Below are 19226 nucleotides of genomic sequence, written 5' to 3'. Positions count from 1 at the left end.
TCCCTTTAAAATAAAATTAACGCAAAACCCATTCCAGCAGCAAAAAAACCTCCACGGTGGATGAAAACCTGTCCCCTTTTTTCCACCAGCGCTGGCTTCTTTTCCTCCTGGACCAACTAAGGCTTCAGGCGTGTGACCGTCTGCTAGAAGTAAGCCTCCACCCCCACCCCACCCCCAGGCAAAACCACACGGTTGCAACCCACAAACACAGATTTAACAGCTTTGTCCATATAATGCAATGTCGTTAATTCACAATTTGGACAACGAAGCAGGTCTCTTGATTGCAGCAGAAGCACCTTGGCATTTCCTGGTTGGAAACAGTAAACTCGAAAGCCATTAATTCACAATTCAAGCCTATTATTCTCTCTCCCCCCCCCCCCCCGGTTTAATTTCAGGTAGCTTAAATTTCAGAGCCATGTGACACTTCAGCCCAACAACTTTTGTGTGGCATAAAAGCCAAAAACTTTTATGCAATTTTTATAAAGCTTGATAGTCTTCATAATGCTGTTAAGACTTTGAGATGGTTTTTTTTGGGGGGGGGGAGTTGCCTGTGTTTAACATAATAACAAAACTACATTCCTGGAATTTCTGGAGTATTCCTTCTGTGTTTAACGTTTTGGAGATCTGCTCTGAAAGATAGCAGAGCAGATTTTGGGGTGGGGAGTGACCCAGACTGGTAAAATCTAGGGTTTAGAGATGCCACTGCAGTTGATAACTCCATGTGGTGTGATTTATTTTGCTAATTTATTAGATTTGATACCCCCCCCAAAAAAAGAAATCAATGAAAACACTACTTTTGGAAAGCCAGGCAGGATCCCGACATTCAAACCCAGATCTCTCTGTGACTCTAACCACTAGGCCACCCTGACCGGTGGGAAACCTGAGTTCAAATCCTTACGCTCTGTGGCCGTGCCTTAGGGGCGCCCTTCTCCCATTGAGAAGGGGGAGACCGATCAGTATTTCCACCCGATTCTGTAACAATTCCCGTAGCCCTTTAAGGAGACATTCTATAAAGTTCCTTTTGGGGGGGGGGGGTGAGAAAGCAGCTAGATTTGCCAGCAGTCATTTAAATTCTACGCAACACTGTGCTGGGGATATTGCTGATAATTAAATTTTTTGGCTCCAGGCCTCCTGCGCCCGATGCTGCAGTCGCGTTAGCCGGAGAAGGTCTCAGAGCGCTGGGTGCATGTGTGTGTGTTTTAGAAAACATTTCACCCAGAAACCCCTCTCTGAATCCTGGAACCACTTCCAGTTTCCACCCAAATTTATATTTTATATATATAATATGCATATATCTATATGGATCTGATGCTTATTTGGCTCATACGTTACTTCTTGGCACCGACAGTTCCAACGGGTTACCTTTGTCTCGCTCCAATCCGGAGATCCAAACACGGCAGATGGCTCCACTTCGCACCATATTGAAGGAGAAGCATGGAGATGCTCACCCACCCACCCATAAATGCCAAGAAAATTTCCAGGAGCATGTGCAAAAGATTGAGAGAGAGAGAGAGAGAGAGAGAAGTGGGTGGCAGGGGACAAAGCTAACACAGAGACAGCGGTGGCGTCTTGTTATCCCTGCAAACGCTGTTCGGGAGGAGTTAGGAACCGTAGGTGGGACGGGAATTTTATTTTATTTTTTGGGTCACACCATAGGCGAATTTTGGCCAAAGAGCCTCGGCCGATTGGATGGGGCTTACGGTCGCGTCGGATGATGTCACAAGAAAAAGAGACCTCGTCTCTGTAGATTAAGCCAAGGAGTGGGTCCCAGACGGATATGAGCGGTGCTGTTTCAAAAGAGAGCCTCCCTGGACAGGAGCAGTCTATTTGATGCTGGAGACAGGCCAAATCAGTTCCTTATTTTTCTTATTGTTGTGGTGGTGGTCATTCCCAGTCAGTCCCTGGCCTAAATGAAGTCTGGGAGGATGGGTGGATGGGGCGCTAAGCTAAGAGAGAAAGCAGGGAACGACATTATGGCTTCTCATTTAAGTTTCAAAACTGGGCACCCATCGCTCAGCATTCCTTTTGGACACAGAGGGAGGCCGCCGAGATCCATCTGAAAGGTAGGGGGACTTACATCCTGTGGCAGGGAGTTCCCAAGGCAATGACCCAGTGATAAGAAAGCATCTCATGAGACTGAGATGTAAACAGTGAGCTGATTAGCTGCCTTCACGCTAACCCTGAAAGGTCAGACCCATGCAAGAAATGTGTACCCCAAGCCCCAACGCCTTGGTATTTCCCCGGGAGCCATTAAAACCTCTGAGCTGAACTTCCTCCTCTCTGTTGATAGCCTGGAATTGAACCCTCTAAGGCTTGAAGAGCTTTTTACGGGGGGGCTCATTCATGGCTTTAAAGTCATCCAGCCCCGTTTCCTGACCCCGTCAAATCAACCCTTGGAGGGCAGACCAACCCGGATGTAAAACCCATGGATTAAATAGGTCTACGTTTAAAAGATGGATTGATATCTCTAACTCTGAATCCAAATCAGTGAATAAATTACACATCCTCCCTTCGGAGTGTGGGTCCACCCCAATGCCTATCATCCCCCCCCACTTTGTGTCCGGGGATGATGGGAATTCCCAGCCACCGTAATCCAGCCATGATAGCTTCGGAAAGGATGGTATTAAACCTTTCCAAGGCTCCTCTCTCCAGCTTCCGGGTCAAAAAGTTCGCCAAAGCCCGGCCGAGGAAGACCCCAAGAAACTTTGGGGCGGGGGGGAGGCTAAGGGCCCCCCTCCCGTCGCCAACTCCCCACATCCTGCCAAGATTTAAATTGCATTTCATGTGAAGCTAATCACTTATCACCAGATTGGCATATTCATGAGAGAGAATGAATTATTCAAAAGAGAGCAGATGTGGAGGGAAATCTACCCCTTTACAGGTTTCATGGAAAAAGAAAAAAACACACACACACACATACCTATTTCCTCTCCCACCTCAAAAGCTGCTTTCGCGAGGCTTCCTCTCCATGGTTCAAAGCACGCCGTTCCTTAATATATTTTTGGGCATAATTACAGGAGACCCCCAACGACTAGCGAGGCACACGGACGGAAAATAATGAGACAACCCGCGCCACGAACATGGTCGGCCCAGGAGCGCCTTTCCTAATTGAAAAAAAAAAAATCCACCCCAGGGGTTGCAGGACTGTCTGTTGCCTAGAGGAGCTGGCAGCCTGAGCTTCAAAGATTTTTTCCCCCGTTCTCTCTCTTAAAATGACATTTTTCCCCCTGACAAGCTGCTGAGAGATCGCGTCAGAGGGAGAGAGCAGACATGATCTTTTTCCGTTCTCCTTTTTTCCTTTCCTTATCAGGCTCCCCGCATCGCATCTTTAAACACAGAGCTAATAGGGGTCACCAAAGACCTGCTTTGGTGCCTTCAAGAGCTTGTCCTCAAATATTTTTTTTTTGTACCGGGTGTGTGTGTCTCTCCCTCTCTCTTGCTTGCTTTAGCTACTCTGGAGGAAGATTACAGAACCCGGGCAGTGTGCTAAACCTTGGTTCAAATCCCCACCTCGAGCCGCACCTACCTCGCTGGGCCATTGTGCAGATAAAGTAGCGAAGGCTAGATGCACCAGCAACTTGAGCATCTCGGATGGAAGCTGGAATCAAAAGCAAATGAACAAATGAGATCTTGTCTCTACTTTGTGTAAGAATTTAATCATCTTAGAATCAACATCTTAGAACTGCAGAACTGGAGGATCATTCCTTCTAGGCCCTGTCAAGGAAGCCCAGTGGGGGATTCGAACTCACAACTTCTGGTTCCATAGCCAGAGACACAAACCTATGAGTGAGCCAGCAGTTCTATATGGTACAAGCTCCCTGTCAAAACCTCATCTATCGTTTTGGCCCCAATACTGGTTTTGAAACTCTCCTTTTATTATCTTTCCTCCACCAGCACAAATAACGGGTTACACTTTCTGTCATTCCACACTTTGGCTCACCTTGGCCTTCTTGGCCTAGCAGGCCTCGAACATCCAGGAGGAGACTCTCTGCTCCCCTCTAGTGGCCAATTCCGATAGTGCACCTCGGAAATGTTTATAAAAATACAGAATGTTTTTTTTTTTCCTCCCAAAATATGTTCCTTGAAAATTTACAAGGAAATAGAAGGCGGAACCGAAGAATACTTTCTGGGCCACTGGGGAGTCGTAAGAAGATGCCACCATGAATAAGAGAAGGTCTTTCAAATAGCAGGAGGTGGCAATGCGGGGGGGGGGAAACAATCACAAAGAAGAAACAGACCCAGGATGGCCATTGCTGCCCCCCAAATCTGATACCTGAGGCCTTTGCTCCACTCTGCTTTGGGATATGGCCAGCCCAAAAAATGACAGCAATGTGGAATTAATCTTAGTTTCTAAACCGTGGCTTCAGACTCATTTCTTTGCTCAAGCTTCCTTGCTTTTGTTCCCTAACCCTCTCTCTGCAGAGGGTGAGACCTGCAGAGCGCTGGGTTATGTTATTTTATATTTTATTTTTTATGAGTCATGGGATGATCTTGGCTGGCAGGCAGGCTGGCTGGAATTCACTTCCCCCCCCCCCCCAATCCCGCAGCCCTCTGCAGCAATCTTGAAGGAAGGAAGCAAAACTGGCAGGTTTTCTACGGAGGCTGGACAGGGAACATGAAGGTGGTGGAAATATTTTTGTGAAAACAAGCATGGGGGGGGGGCTTAAAGGCAACCGGGTCCATGTCTGTCCAGGATGACAGCCATCAGACCACTCATTTCGACCTGTGCTGTAGAGATGGCCCATTTTCTCTTGTTCTTTTATTGATGAGCTATTCAGTTATCTAGAATTCCCACTGAATAATATCTTTTTTTAAAAAAAACCCATTGAGTCACACTTGATGGCCCATGTTCCTGTTTCCAACAAATCACAGTTTGAGAGCTTCCAGAGTCACCCCAAACAAGGATAAAACCACACTCCAGGGCGGCAGCAAGAACAGCCCTGCGAAGCAGGCCAGGCAGAGTCGCAGAAGGCAAGATCCGCCGTCCAAAGGCATTCCAGTTCGCAAGTCGATCTTTGCTGGGGTGAGGAATTAACGGCACAGGACACGGTCTCAAGGAATAGCCGCGGGGAGCTTCTGAGACGGCACTGGCAGAAAAAGCTATATCCGCTCCCATTTGTATGCCGACCGGCGCGCTCAAATTGATTCTGCCCCTAATCCAGTTGGCGGCCTCGGCTTTAAGGACTCCGATCGGCGGATTTCTAAAGCTTGCCATTTAAATAAAATATGGGGTGTTTACTCATCTGCGTCGGCCCTCCGGGGCACAGGGCTGAGTAAACAGAAGACGGAGGCTGGCTGGCTGGCATGGTTCTGCATTCAAAAAAATTAAAATAAAATACTTGTCTGGGTTCTTTTAAACCTCGAGCTACAATGTACATTTGTTTTCTTTTTGATGGGCCAGATACGCTCACCCGCATGCTCAGACACCCCTCCCGTCTGTCACTAACCCTGGAACGCATGGGCAAGGGTAGCTGGTCAAAGCACCGCTTTCTAGGTGGTGTTGAATCATAAAGCCCGTCTGCTGTAGCCAGCTTGGCCCCAAGAGGGGCGTATTCAGAGATGTCAACCGACCACATCCACACCCTGAGAAAGAAGCTAGATGTGGCTGTGTTACTGACTTCTGGAAATCTACGCTCAATCCACAAGGCGTCCCTGGCTTACCATACTCTCAAAGGTTTGCTGATAGCAAGGTTGAACTTTTCTGCATGGAAGATCTCTTTCCTTTCTTGTTCTTATATCCATGGACTCGGAAGTCTGTAGTTCAGGACACGCAGAAGAAATCTCATTGCTAATCCCAATGAGGTTAGTCTCGTTGAATCACTTCTTTAGAAAAACCCCAAAACAGATCTTTCTAGGTACAAAACAGAACAAGAGGAGAATTATCTACAAAACCGGGAAAATATTTTTTTTTTTCCATTTATGGGCTGAAAGAGATTTTCTGGAAACCTTTCAGCCCGTACATTCATGGTTTCCTGTCTCTTCTTTAGCCCCGTACCTTTGTATTAAACTGTACTTGATCTGTCCATGGCCCTAACTCTAAAAGAGATTCCATATTTTTTATTATTATTTATTTTATTTATATCCCGCCTATCTAGTCAATTAAGACCACTCTAGGCGTTGGATGACTATGATTCTGTGCCACTTCTGAGATATGATGACCCTAATTTGAGCTTCCAAGTTACGGAAGATGTTCAAAGAGGGCTTTCCCGCTGCCATACACCCCGAGCAAGGATTCGAACCCAGGACTCCACAGGCCTAATTTGATGCTCTATCCACTGTACCCCACTAATTTGTGATCAAAAGTGTTTCCCCAGCATTAAAGCCATGCCATTCAAAGGCTAACATTTAACTGCCCGGCTGTACAGAACAGAGGAGACCAACCCCTTGGGAATAGTCTCTAAGCAATGCGGCTTTTTCCCCCTCACCCCATCAGCTGTTAATTATTTGTGCCATAAAACAGATCTCATCCTCTTCCCGCAGCGGCCTTTCTTCAAGAGTCAAATTTTGCATTTCAATAGGGGAAAAGGCAGACATTCAAACATGCGAAAATGTCATGTTGTTTATTTTGTTTTTATTTTTAAATCCCTTTCTCATGGGGCGGGGTGAGTGAAAAAGAGGAGATCTGGACAATATCAAGGTCCGGCGCTGTCTTTTCTGTAAAGTTGAAACCAGAGAAGGTGTGCCGTTTAAAATCCTGGGATGGGCTAGAATCCTTTGGGGGACTTAGATGGGCTCAAGGGCAGTCATATAAATAACAAGAGTGAGTTGAGACCCATCAAGCTGATGTTGGCTTGTATCCCTTGTCTTGTGGCTGGCAGGTATCGAAGCATATGAGCAGCCCTGTGTTACATATGGGGGTAATGTACTGCTTTGGTTTACACCAGTGGTCCCCAACCTTGGGCTTCCAGATGTTCTTAGACTTCAACTCCCAGAAAACCTGGCCAGCAGAGGTGGTAGTGAAGGCTTCTGGGAGTTGTAGTCCAAGAACATCTGGAGGCCCAAGGTTGGGGACCACTGGTTTACACCGTTGCAGTTATACTGGTGTGGGGAAAGAATAGGATTCTGGCCGCCGTATCCTAGGGTGCTTGCCCCGTGTAGAAAATCCCACGGGTGTGGTCAAGTGGGATAATCCTATGTGTTTGTTTCTGACCTCTGTTACGAGTTGGATGACAGCGACCTACTACGACACCCCAAATTTTAGATGGGGCCAGGGGTGACCCCAGTGGTCATTCTTGGCCTATGGGGTGCAGGCTGTGTAAGGAGATGTAAATACTAACTCTATCACCGGATATTTCAGATGATGCTTAAACTCAGTGTTTCCCAACCCGGGTAATACAGATGTTCCTGGTCAACACAACTGGTCCCGAAGGATTCTGATCATTTTAGACCAAGAACATCTGGGGACCTGAGGCTGGAAACACTGGGATTTATTTCGGTCCGGTGAGTAAGGTCAACGATGCCGAAGTCCGTGGAGGGGCAAAGCTAATTTCAAGCTTGAACAAGAAAAGGGATAGATGGGGAAATGCCTCCTTTAATGCACTCCTGCAGAATTCTTGGAGAATTGCCCCGAACGCCGAACAGCCCCTGAACTCTGGTGGCTTTTGAAAGCTGCTCGCAGGAGTCCCCAGGGAGCTTGCCTTTGAAGGTCTCCAGCTGTGGAGAGCCAGATGTACACCGCTTTGAACTCTGTGGCTGCCAAGGGGGGCATTAGAGATGTCAGTAGATGCAGGGTGCGATTTTTCAACCAGAGAGCAAACATATCACTGACATGAAAGCTCTCTCTCTCTCTCTCTCTCTCTCTCAATTTCTCTCCACAGCACAAAGGAGAGGCAGAAACCTGAGCTAGTTTCCCAGCACCAAGCTGGGACTTTTGGATTTGTCAAGATATGGTTGGGAAGGTCTTCCTTTCCTCTGGGAGACCCTCTCACTTGAATGGATAGGGACCCAGCTTCCATTTGGCCAGGAATGGGACACAGCAGAAATAGGTGGAGAGGCGGGTGTGTAGGATGAGGTAGTGGGTGTGTGTCCAGAGAAGGTAGGCAGGAAAGAAGAGGCTGATGATAAATAGAAAGAAGGGAGGGAAGGAGGCTAATGACGGGAGGAAGGAAGGAAGGAAGGAAGGAAGGAAGGAAGGAAGGAAGGAAGGAAGGAAGGAAGGAAGGAAGGAAGGAAGGAAGGAAGGAAGGAAGGAAGGAAGGCTAATGATGGGAGGAAGGGATGAAGAAACTAAGGAAGGGAGGGAGGATCTGATGGATGGATGGATGGATGGATGGATGGATGGATGGATGGATGGATGGATGGATGGATGGATGGATGGATGGATGGATGGATGGATGGATGGATGCTGATGATGAATAGAAGGGAGGAAAGGAGTACCTGATCTTTGTTGGGCTTGTAGCTGAGAAGGAATGGTCTGACAGATAGAAGCATTCTGGGGAAACAGTCTTGATTTTGGAAAATCTTTTCTTACTCTGTCCCCCCCCCAAAACTTTCAGTAGGAAAAAAAAATCCCACACCTCAAGTCGAATGAAACCTGGATCATGGCCTGATGTTTCAAATACAAACTGCAATGATCTCCCCCCCCCAAAAAAAACCACCATGTCATGTGCCTTTAGGTGTTTGTGTGTGTGTTTTTAAAATTCTCTTTCCAGATTAAGGATGGTCCATGTAATGGGGGAAATCAGCTGCTGGATGTTCCTGGGGTCCCTTCTCCTGCCTGTCTCAGTTCTTCTAGGTAAGTGAGGGAAGGGAATTGATCAGAACCGCCCTGTGATTTTTAAAATCATGTGCTTTTGAAACGACTCTTTAAAAAAAAATCAAGCCGTGTTTTAAGGTTGTCGTTTGCTGGATTGTGCTTTCACGTAACGGCTGTTGATTTTATTTTTAAAAAAAAAAAAAAAACTGTATTTCTCTTTTCATCTTGTTGAAAGCCACTTGCTTGTTTTGAAAGGGGAAATTGGCATAGTCTCAGGTCAGACATGCACATATACAATGGTATCTGGGGCAGATGTTGGCGAATAAGCAAGGTTTAATGTGGAGAAATAACGTCTCAAGATGCAGGGAAGCCTCGAAATGCAAGCAGCTTTTAAAGAAAAGAAAAGAAAATGATACATTAATAGGGGGGAAACAGATTCAGGGATAATCATCAACTCTGCAGATGCCGAAGGGGCCAATGCTTCAGAGGACCAAAATCGGGACCCACGGTGGCCTTAATAAAATGGGAGTCCAAACAAAGTGAATTTCCACGGGGATGCATGTAAAACGCTTTATTTAGACAGGAAAAAAGGACCCTGTGGCCTCAACTGCCATTGGAATTCCTTTTTTTCCAAACAATTAAGGCATTTCCCTGACTGGCAGGGGAAAAACCGAGGTCGGGCCATAACGTGGCCGCGTCCCCTCCAGAATTTTGATCACCGACCTCTATCTTTTCTCCACTCTGCCTTTTTTTCCACCACAGATATCAACCAGTGGATAACGGTGCACTTCTGTTTGCTTCCGGTTTTGTAAAGAAGAATCGGAACGGCCCGAGAGAGGTCCTGGGTGGGGTGGTGGTGGTGGGGAAATGGTGCGCTCCTTACAGCACCAGCGGTGGTTGAGATCCTGGTATAAATCACCAGGCGGATCCTCTTAACATCAGCCCTTTGCATATTTGCAAGTCCCCGAGCCTGAGTCTTTCGTACCAAGTCCTGAGTTCAAGTCTGAATCTTTGGTCCTAAGTCCCGAGTTCGATTTTGAGTCTTCGGTTCCAAGTCCTTTGATCCGAAGTCTGAATCCCTACTAAAAATGAGCTTTTTTTCCAAGAAAAAAAAAAGGGAGTGGGTGAGCGGGTTTCAAGTCACAAGTAGACTCTGAGTCACTGGGGGGGGGACACAAATTGAATCACCAACGTGACTTAAGTCTGATTTGACAACGGGTCCCATGACTTTAGTCTCCACCCCTGCCTATTTGACGTCTGTAGGTTGTGTCTGTTTTTTGTTAACATCCTAACGTAGGATCTTAGTGTAGCACAGGCTAAATCCATCATCAGCCACGAGCCGTGTAAACAAACCAGCGGCAAATCAGCCCGCAAGCCACCGGCAGCAAATAATGGACAAGCAATTAACTATTAATGGTAACGAGGAAGCAGGCATGAATAAGGAATGAAGGAATGACAAAGAGGAAGCCACCCGATATAGGATGTCCACCCGGGTGCCCCCCACTTTTGGTGGTTTGATGCCCAGTGCCCCCAATTTCATATTCCTTATTTATTTATTTATTTATTTATTTATTTATTTATTTATTTATTTATTTATAGCCTGCCCATCTAGTCATCTAGACTACTCTGGGGGGGGGACAACATATCATATAACAATTTACAGTTTAAAATCATGACAATATCATGCGAGTCACCTCTCGCTGACTTTTTGCTGCTAAGCAGGGTTGTTACATTTAGGCTGAAGCCAGTCCCGAGTAAGGGGGCCTGGGTTCAAATCTCCACTTGGCCAGGAAGCTCCCGAGTGACTTTGAGCTGAGTCTCAATCCAGTTCAACCTCACCCGGTCGTTGTGAGCATCAAGGGAGGAGCGGTGAGAAACAGCACCCACTAATAAAGAAACAAGTAAATATCGTATTCCAGGAAAATAAATGGGCAGGACAAGATCAGGGAACACCCACACACCCATTCTTGACCCTGGAAGGCCATTCTGGAAGTTTTCATTTTTTATAAAAGTGGTTTTCTCTTTTAAAAAAAACTCCTTTATGCCCTCTAGTGGTTAAATTTTTTTTTTAAAAAAATTGAGAGTGTAGGTGTCCCTGGTTTGGGGGGATGGTGGCTACTTGAAGACCACTAAAGAGGAAAAGGAAAGGATTCTCCATTTGGGCCCAAAGGTTGATAGGTCACAGGCAAGACCAGGACACAACACTGACACCAGTAGGGCAGGATGATAGCAAATTCTCCCCAAGCAAGGAAAAGCCAGGGTCTCATCCGATGAAATCAGGTCAAAGCACAGAAGTCAGAGTGACACCTGATCAAGTCAAGCTATTATAAGAAAGGCAGGGTCAAGGTCAGGTCAAGGAAAGCAAAAACAGAGACCTACCAACCAAGATCAGGTCCAGGGAGACAGGTCAGAATCCCTCCTAGCAAAATCAGAGCAGAATCATGCCCCAACACAGTCACATTAAGGCAGGAATGGTCCCTCTCACTGTGTGTGCATCATCCTTTGCCCCCCTCTCTTTCTTTCTGCTGCTCCTTTTCTATCTGCCTTCCAGGTGCTAGCTTTCTATCTGCAGGGAGTTCAAGAGAGCACTCTCTCCCTCTCCCCCTTCCCTTCTCAGTCGGCTGCCCAAGGAGGGCCAGGGCCCTCACCCTGGTCATCTAAATTAATCCCCCCCACCCCCGGCAGCTTTCCAAACAAGGTTGCCTGCCCGCCCACCGCGGTTCTAACCACTAGGCAGCACGGCCTCTCTTTGTGGCTCAGATTCACGGAGGCCACTGCCCGTCTGACCCTCCAAATACTAGGTGCGCTTTCGTTAATTTGACTTCCCGCATGCTCTAGTCTAGATTTCCGGCTGCAGGCGCTTGGCGATGATGATTATTACTCTAAAAGAACAGCAGGCGGCCGGCGCAGGTGGAAGATCAGCGGAGAGCCTCACCACAGCCATGTTCGGACTGGCGTCAGAACAATCGGCTCGGTTTCTCTTTGTTTCCTCCTTTTCCACCCCTATCTCCCCCCACTCAATCCCTGGCTTCCTATAATTGGGTCCAGCTGCCGGTGGAGAAAAATCAATCAGAGTGACGCGCGAGGCCTCCAACATACGCAGAAAGATGATTAATTTCGCTGCGGAGTGATGCCCGTGTTTTCCTCACTTGAAAAAAAAATACTATGAAATGAAATAAAAATCTATTCCTGAGCCCCAGCGTAGACCACCGGGTGAAAATATTGGATTTGGGACATGTTGGCATCAGACTACGACTCCCATCCTCCCCAGCCAGAATGCTCCCGCCACCCACCCACCCATGTCACACTGTGTTCTTTTCCAAATGAAATGCCTCTTGCTCGGGTTAGGAGCCGAGGTGGGTTTTAATCTTGAGGCTTCCAGCCTTCTGCCAAAGTTTTAGACCCTGAGAGGGTGGCTTTCTACCTGCGGGGAGTTCAGGGATGTGCCCAGATTTTCACCCATCGCTGAGTTTTGAGACAGTGCGGTTTCTTATCCGCTTGACCTTAGAACAACGGATAATAAGTCCTCACCGTTTGCCTCTCAGAAGTGAGAACTCTGGTTTCCGTTCCCTTTATCCCTACCATGTCCTTATTTCCATCTTTTTCTTTCTCTGCCCCCACCCCACCCCACTTTCTCCTGCTACCAACACCTTCTCCCTCTCTTTTCTTGTCTCTGGTACGTTATTTTGTGAAGTTGTGAAAGCCCAGAGGAAAAAAACACACAATAATAATACAAAAGGAAACTGGATTCCCCCTCCCCCTCTTCAATATTTGAGTGGCTGTTGTTTTTTAAATGGGAGAAAGCAGCACAATTTTTCACTCTTTGAACATCTTAACATGCCTCAGAACATCTACAGAGTCCACATACATCCTATTTTTCTCAGACTAGATTTCTCTTGCTTGCAACTGAAGCAGAGAGGAGCATTCATCTTGAACTTTCCGCCTTCTGCTCAAGCTCTTGGTCCTGAAAGACTACCTTTCTCCTTGCGGGGAGTTCATGAACCTGTCCTGATTTTTCACAAAGCCAGTCCTCAGCACCTCACAACCACTATAAGGGGGGGAGCAGGTTCAAAACAGGGATTTTAAAAAGTCCTGAATTGAGAGGGGAAGATCGGTGGATTCAAATGAAGACTGAATGATTCACACTTTGCCTCTAATTTTTGTTCTGCCTGCAGGTTCCCAGGAAAATGGGAAAGTCATCCACATCAACAAGGTCCACCATCAACCCCTCCGGGTCGGCTTGGCGGAGCCGGTGGCTCTGCCTTGCCTCTTCCTCCTCCAACCCTCCGCTTCTCTCGGGCCCAACTCCCCTCCAGACCCACCACGGATCAAATGGAGCAAAGTCCGGTCCGCTACGGGGCAGCCGGAAGACCTCTCAGTCTTGGTGGCCAAGGATAACGTAGTGAAGATTTCCAAAGGGTACGAAGGGAGGATCTCCCTTCCCGGTTATCCGTACCGACGCGATAACGCCACGTTGCTGCTTTCCGCCGTGCGGGCCAGCGACGCCGGGCTTTATCGGTGCGAAGTGGTGGCTGGGATTCACGACGAGCAAGACCTGGTCCCGCTAGAAATCACAGGTGAGCGGAAGAGGTTGAGGGCATCTCAAGAGACGTCCGCTGGGCGGGGAGGTCCAGAGAAGGACTTCGCCGCACCCGACTGTCTCAACATTACGAGCATTTTCTCAATGCTGCCAGCTCGCCGGCGGGAATAAGCACAAATAATGGACTGTAAATAAATATGTGCAGGGCTTCAAATGTGTAAATAAATGCACCCATTAGGAGAAATCTACGGACGTGCTTTTTACGGCTTTTAATGTGGGAATTTGGAAACAAGGTCTCACAGCAAGACGGGGGGAATTGGATGTGGAGGCCAGAGAAGTAGGACATGGAAACAGAGACATTTTCATACCCCTGTCCGGGTGGCGGTGGAGGCCGGGATTTTGAAATTTCATTTAAGGGGTTTTAAGGAAATGCAGAAATATACAGTAAAGGCGTCATCGCCATGCGGGGTATGGGAGTCTCAACATACATGGATCAGGAGCACAATATTACCACCAATAATGATGAACAGATGCCATTCATAGCTTCCATCTTTGCCATATGGGATAATTTAGCATGCTTTACAGGAACGCTCGATTCAATTTTGCTCCTCTTTTTTTTCCCCCACAAAGGCCAGTGAACGCGCAATCCGGTCCCCGCTTTCGGCTGCTTCCCATTCTCCCCCGCTTTCCCCCCTTTCTGCATGAGCAGCGGTGCATAGAAGCATGACTTCTTTTTCATAAAAATAATTTGAGCCAATCCTAATTGAACATATGCGGCTGTGATGGGGTGCTTATTTTTTTTTAAGATCCCGCCGTGCCCCTGTCGTAGATACAGTAGGACTCCCATATCTGTGGGATCGGTATCTGCAGTTTCACTTATCTGTGGTCTGAAAATATTAAAAGGGAAAAAAACCGTAGAAATACATATTTTCATGATGTATTACCAGAACCGGCCACTAGAGAGAGCTAGAGATCATGCCGTGTTTTCTTGTTGCTGAATGACATGGCTCTCTCTACTGGCCAGTTCTGGTGATACATGGTGAAAATACATTTTTCTGGATTTTCTCTTTTACCATTCTAAGTATAGCGTTCACTATTTTCCACTATTTCCTGAATCCGGGGGGGGGGGTTGGAACCAGTCCCCCATGGACACAGGGGTCCTACTGCACAATCATATCCAGATCTTTTCCTCTCGTGTTCTTTTTAATGTGCATACGTGCAGTTAGTTGTCCATGACTAGACACAGAACCACAGATCCCTGAATTGCATAAGGAAGATTTGAAACCTATGCTGCACCGGTTTATTCATCCCGTAAGTTTGGATCTCTACTCAGGTGTGGTTTTCCACTACCGAGCTGCCAGCAACCGCTACGCCTTGACGTTCTCGGCGGCACAGAGGGTCTGCGAGGAGAACTCAGCCGTCATTGCCTCACCGGCGCACCTTCAAGCCGCGTTTGAGGATGGTTATGACAACTGCGATGCCGGATGGCTTTCCGATCGCACTGTTAGGTAAGCGGGAGGAGGGGCGCTCCGGTTTGCCTTTCCATTGCAGTGCGTTTTGTGGAGGTGGACGGAGTCTGGAGGAGTTTGCAACTTGGAACAACAATTGAAAGGATTACGTACAGTGGGGTCTCTACTTAAGAACTTAATCCGTATTGGAAGGTGGTTCTCAAGTTGAAAAGTTCTTATGTTGAATCTGCATTTCCCATAGGAATGCATTGAAAACCATTTAATCCGTATCTGCTCTTTTCCGTCCATAGAAACTACAGTGGAACCTCTACTTAAGAACTTAATCCATTTTGGAATGGTGTTCTTAAGTTGAAACGTTCTTAAGTTGAAGCAAAATTTCCCATGGGAATGGACTGAAAACCAATTAATCCGTTCTGGCTGTTTTTTTGTTATGTAGAGGTGCGTTCGTACATTGAAGCATTAGTTCCCATAGGAACTAATGCAAAGCTGGTTAATACGTACTCTACCACTAGGGGGAGAATTTTTTTTTAACCTAAGATGACCTAAGGTTAAAAAAGAGCAGGAAAGGGTTTTTTTTCCTGTTCTTATCTTGGATTTCTGTTCTCAAGTAGAAGCAAAATTTAGCAAATGGAGCTGTTCTTAAGTTGGGTTGTTCTTAAGTAGGGACGTTCTTAAGTAGAGACCCCACTGGACTTTCTAAGCGTGGCTCGTAAAATTGGAGAAATAATAGTATTTTCTCCTTCAGCTTTCTTTCTTAATGCAAAGACGGTCACACAGAATCCAGCCACTCACTCTGGTTGAGGCAAAGGTGTGTTAAAAATAATAATAGGCTTAGAACGGCAGAGCTGGAAGGGGCCCTAAAGATCATCCGGACCAGCCCCGGTCAAGGAGGCACAGTGGGGGAATCGAACTCCCAATCTCTGAAATATTTCTTGACCTTTCACCTTCTGTCCTGCCCTATATTTTCCCCTCCTTCTCTTCCCACTGTAGGTATCCCATCACCCTTTCGAGGCCGGGCTGTTACGGAGACCGCAACAGTCTTCCGGGCGTCCGGAGTTACGGCGAGAGGGACGCCGAGGAAACTTACGACGTCTACTGTTATGCAAAAGAGCTTCGGGGTGAGTGACAAGAATGTATTTGTCATGTGCTATTTTCAGAGTCCACGATTTCTGCTTAGATATCTCTGGGGTATTAGACATTGAAGAAGAATTTGGCAAGTTCCTAGTCCTCATCGTTTTCGACCAGCTTGACTCAATAGGACACGTCAGCAAGAGATAACTCACGACATCCAGATGAGATGCAAACAGATAACTATGTCCCCCCCTTAGGATCTGTCTAATTCTTCCCAAAATGAGTGCTTAAAAAACAAAGTACACAGAGAGTAACAGCCCAGAAGGACAAGCTGATGGTTGGAAAGGAGACAAGCAACCCATCCAGAGCTTCAAGATGTTCCCAGGTCCACCGATTTTAGGATTTTAGACTGTTTGAGTCTTATTCTGCACACTAATTCTGGCTTCTTAAATGCCAGGACAGAATAAGGACCAGCAGCAAAATCTTGCAGGGTTTTTCTCGGTGAGGAGATGATGGTTGGGATCCCTCGCCCTCTGCCGTGTGTATGGCACCCGCAAGATTTGACACCAACGCATACCCGCCCGTGCACGCAGACCCCAAGCAATGGCTAAAAGGGCTGCCATGAGATTCTCCCTTCTCGTCGCCTTAATAAAAAAGAACGTAGCCATTATCCACGGCTCTAAGAAAGCTTAGCTAATGAAACGAAGAGTGCCTTCAAAAACCAAATTGGTTTCTCCCCAGAGCCCCGGAATCGCAGGGAAGCGTCATTTTGATAAATTGGACATGCACGGGTACTTCCTTTGTCTCTGTCTAGAGAAATGAGGCTGCGCTGAGTAGGGGTTACAAACCCGTCTTGTCTTTCCTTGGATGCTGAAGTGTTGCTGGTTTTCATCGCAAACCTCTGAGCTCAACGGATGCTTCCTTCAAAGCTCACGGAAGCCAGAAACGGATGGAAATTTTCAGCAGAGGTGGGACCACCTTGAAAGCAATCCAATCAATTTATGGCAGAATATTTCCTGTCCTGTTCTGGAGGACATCGTAAATGACAGGAATCAACCACCTATCACAGTGACTCCCAACCTTCGGTCACCCAGATGTTCTTGGGCTCCGACTCCCAGAAGCCTTCATCCCTAGCTGTGGTGGCCAGGATTTCTGGGAGCTGTAGTCGTTACGGCGTGTCCAACTCTTCGTGACCCCATGGACCAGAGCCTGCCAGGCGCTCCTGTCTTCCACTGCCTCCCGGAGTTGGGTCAAATTCATGTTGGTTGCTTCAGTGACCCTGTCCATCCATCTCGTCCTCTGTCGTCCCCTTCTCCTCTTGCCTTCACACTTTCCCAACATCAGGGTCTTTTCCAGGGAGTCTTCTCTTTTCATGAGATGGCCAAAGGATTGGAGCCTCAGCTTCAGGAACAATTGAATTAGAGAAATTAGGTAGGTAGGTAGGTAGGTAGGTAGGTAGGTAGGTAGGTAGGTAGGTAGGTAGGTAGGTAGGTAGGTAGGTAGGTAGGTAGGTAGGTAGGTAGGTAGGTAGGTAGGTAGGTAGGTAGGAAGGAAGGAAGGAAGGAAGGAAGGAAGGAAGGAAGGAAGGAAGGAAGGATCTAACAATGGATGGATGGATGGATGGATGGATGGATGGATGGATGGATGGATGGATGGATGGATGGATGGATGGATGGATGGATGGATGGATCTAACATGAAATGGATGGATGGATGGATGGATGGATGGATGGATGGATGGATGGATGGATGGATGGATGGATGGATGGATGGATGGATGGATGGATGGATGGATGGATGGATGGATCTAACAACGAATGGATGGGTAGGTGGGTGGGTGGATGGATGGGTGGGTGGAAGACTGATTTCTACTTACCAAGAAGCAAAACCACCTGAAGCATGTGACATTTTTCATCCTCGCAGGAAAGGTGTTCTACGTCTCCAGCCCAGGACGTATGACATTCCCAATGGCCCAGAAGTACTGCGTGAGTCGAGGCGCCCACCTGGCGACGACTGGGCAGCTGTACCTCGCTTGGAGAGAAGGGCTCGATCAGTGTGATCCTGGCTGGCTGGCTGACGGAAGCGTCCGCTATCCCATCCGGACCCCGCGGAAGAAATGCGGAGGGGATGAGCCGGGAGTCCGGACCGCCTACCAGCATGCCAATCGGACCGGCTTCCCCCACCCAGGCTCCAGGTTCGACGCCTACTGCTACAAAGGTTGGTTCGTTTCGGCGTCATGCGGGGCCGTCCTACATCTCTCCGGCAAGAAACGGGGAGGCTTTAGGGTGAGAGCTCTTTTCACGGGGTTGGTGAATCCGTTCTGGGTGTTGGCCAGAACTTTAAACGAGATCCCCAGTTGGCATGTGCTGAGAAGATGCCATACGTGGGTTTGGCTCTCTCCTTGTTAAACTGGACACCATTTTTGGAAGGTCAACCAAAGTCCAGTCTCGCCTAAGTGAGGTAAGGTTTGACCAGCAGACCCATGTGCCTGTTTTCCAGTCCCCTGGATGATGGCCAAGGTGGATGATGGCCCAGGTCCATGACTTCCTTTCTCCTTTGGGTTCCTTTTCTTTAAATCAGACTTGAAGACCTCAAACAATTTGAACATTTCCCTGAATTTGGCCCTTCTAAGCCCTTGTTTCCATGGTGGTACTTCTATAATAGTATAATTAGACATGAATAATCTAATTTGTCTCCCTGGGGAGATGAATATGAAGATCGGCACCACAGGCCAGTTCTGTCGGGGAAAGAGTCCAAACATCCCCAACATCCATGGTGCCGATCTTCATATTGCTCTCTCCTGGGAGAAGAATACAAATATCCCATATCTATTGATCATCATCCTCTTAGAACAGCAGGGCTGGAATGGACCCTAGAGATAATCCAGTCCAGCCTGTTGTCAAGAAGGCCCTGTGGGGGGATTTGAACTCTCAGCCTCTGGGTTTGCAACCAGATGCCTAAGGCCCTGAGCTAGCCAGCAGCTCCATCATTCTTCAAACACAGACCCACACGGATGGGTTCCCCGAATTTCGACGTGCCTTAAACCTAAAGATGGGCGTTTGTACAGGGTTTCCTCCTTTAAATAAAAAGGAAATAATTCCCCAAGTCTCGGCCATTCCCCTTCCTAGCCGATGCTTTTCTAAATGAAAATATTAGCACGTTAGGGGCACAGCAGCCGGAAGGAAGGATGGGACCCTCGTGGGTTAAGCGAGCGCTTCCCCACATGTGCCGGATAGCCATCCAAGGAACGGTCTGAATAATGGCAAGAAAAATCTTTAATTTACCTCCGCAGTCCGATCATTAGACCTCATCTCTAACCAGTTCTCTGTCGGCAGGATGGTCCACCTCAAATCTTTTTGGATAACGAAAATTGTGGGTCCTCATCGTTCAGAAGAAAAAAAAAGAGAGAGAGAGAGAGAGAGAAAGAGCTTGATTTAATTAGGAATGTGGGC

At 47.5% G+C, this 19226-nt stretch overlaps 1 protein-coding gene across 2 annotated transcripts in view; it reads left to right on the top strand.

The window, feature by feature from the left end:
- The window catches only part of NCAN (neurocan), a 44723-nt gene that overhangs the window by 6413 nt on the left and 19084 nt on the right, over positions 1 to 19226 (top strand). For both annotated transcript variants that reach the window (XM_020814285.3, XM_020814287.3), the window contains exons 2-6: positions 8652 to 8734; positions 12871 to 13272; positions 14569 to 14743; positions 15695 to 15822; positions 17698 to 17991. In XM_020814285.3, the coding sequence (XP_020669944.3) occupies positions 8659 to 8734; positions 12871 to 13272; positions 14569 to 14743; positions 15695 to 15822; positions 17698 to 17991 (1075 nt within the window). In that variant the 5' untranslated portion in view covers positions 8652 to 8658. The remainder of the gene's footprint in view (positions 1 to 8651; positions 8735 to 12870; positions 13273 to 14568; positions 14744 to 15694; positions 15823 to 17697; positions 17992 to 19226) is intronic.

The sequence above is a fragment of the Pogona vitticeps genome, chromosome 7 (assembly GCF_051106095.1).
Source record: "Pogona vitticeps strain Pit_001003342236 chromosome 7, PviZW2.1, whole genome shotgun sequence".
NCBI classification, from domain to species: Eukaryota; Metazoa; Chordata; class Lepidosauria; order Squamata; family Agamidae; genus Pogona; species Pogona vitticeps.
Note: the sequence above shows the minus strand (reverse complement) of the source record. Positions and strands in the feature narration are given on the sequence as shown.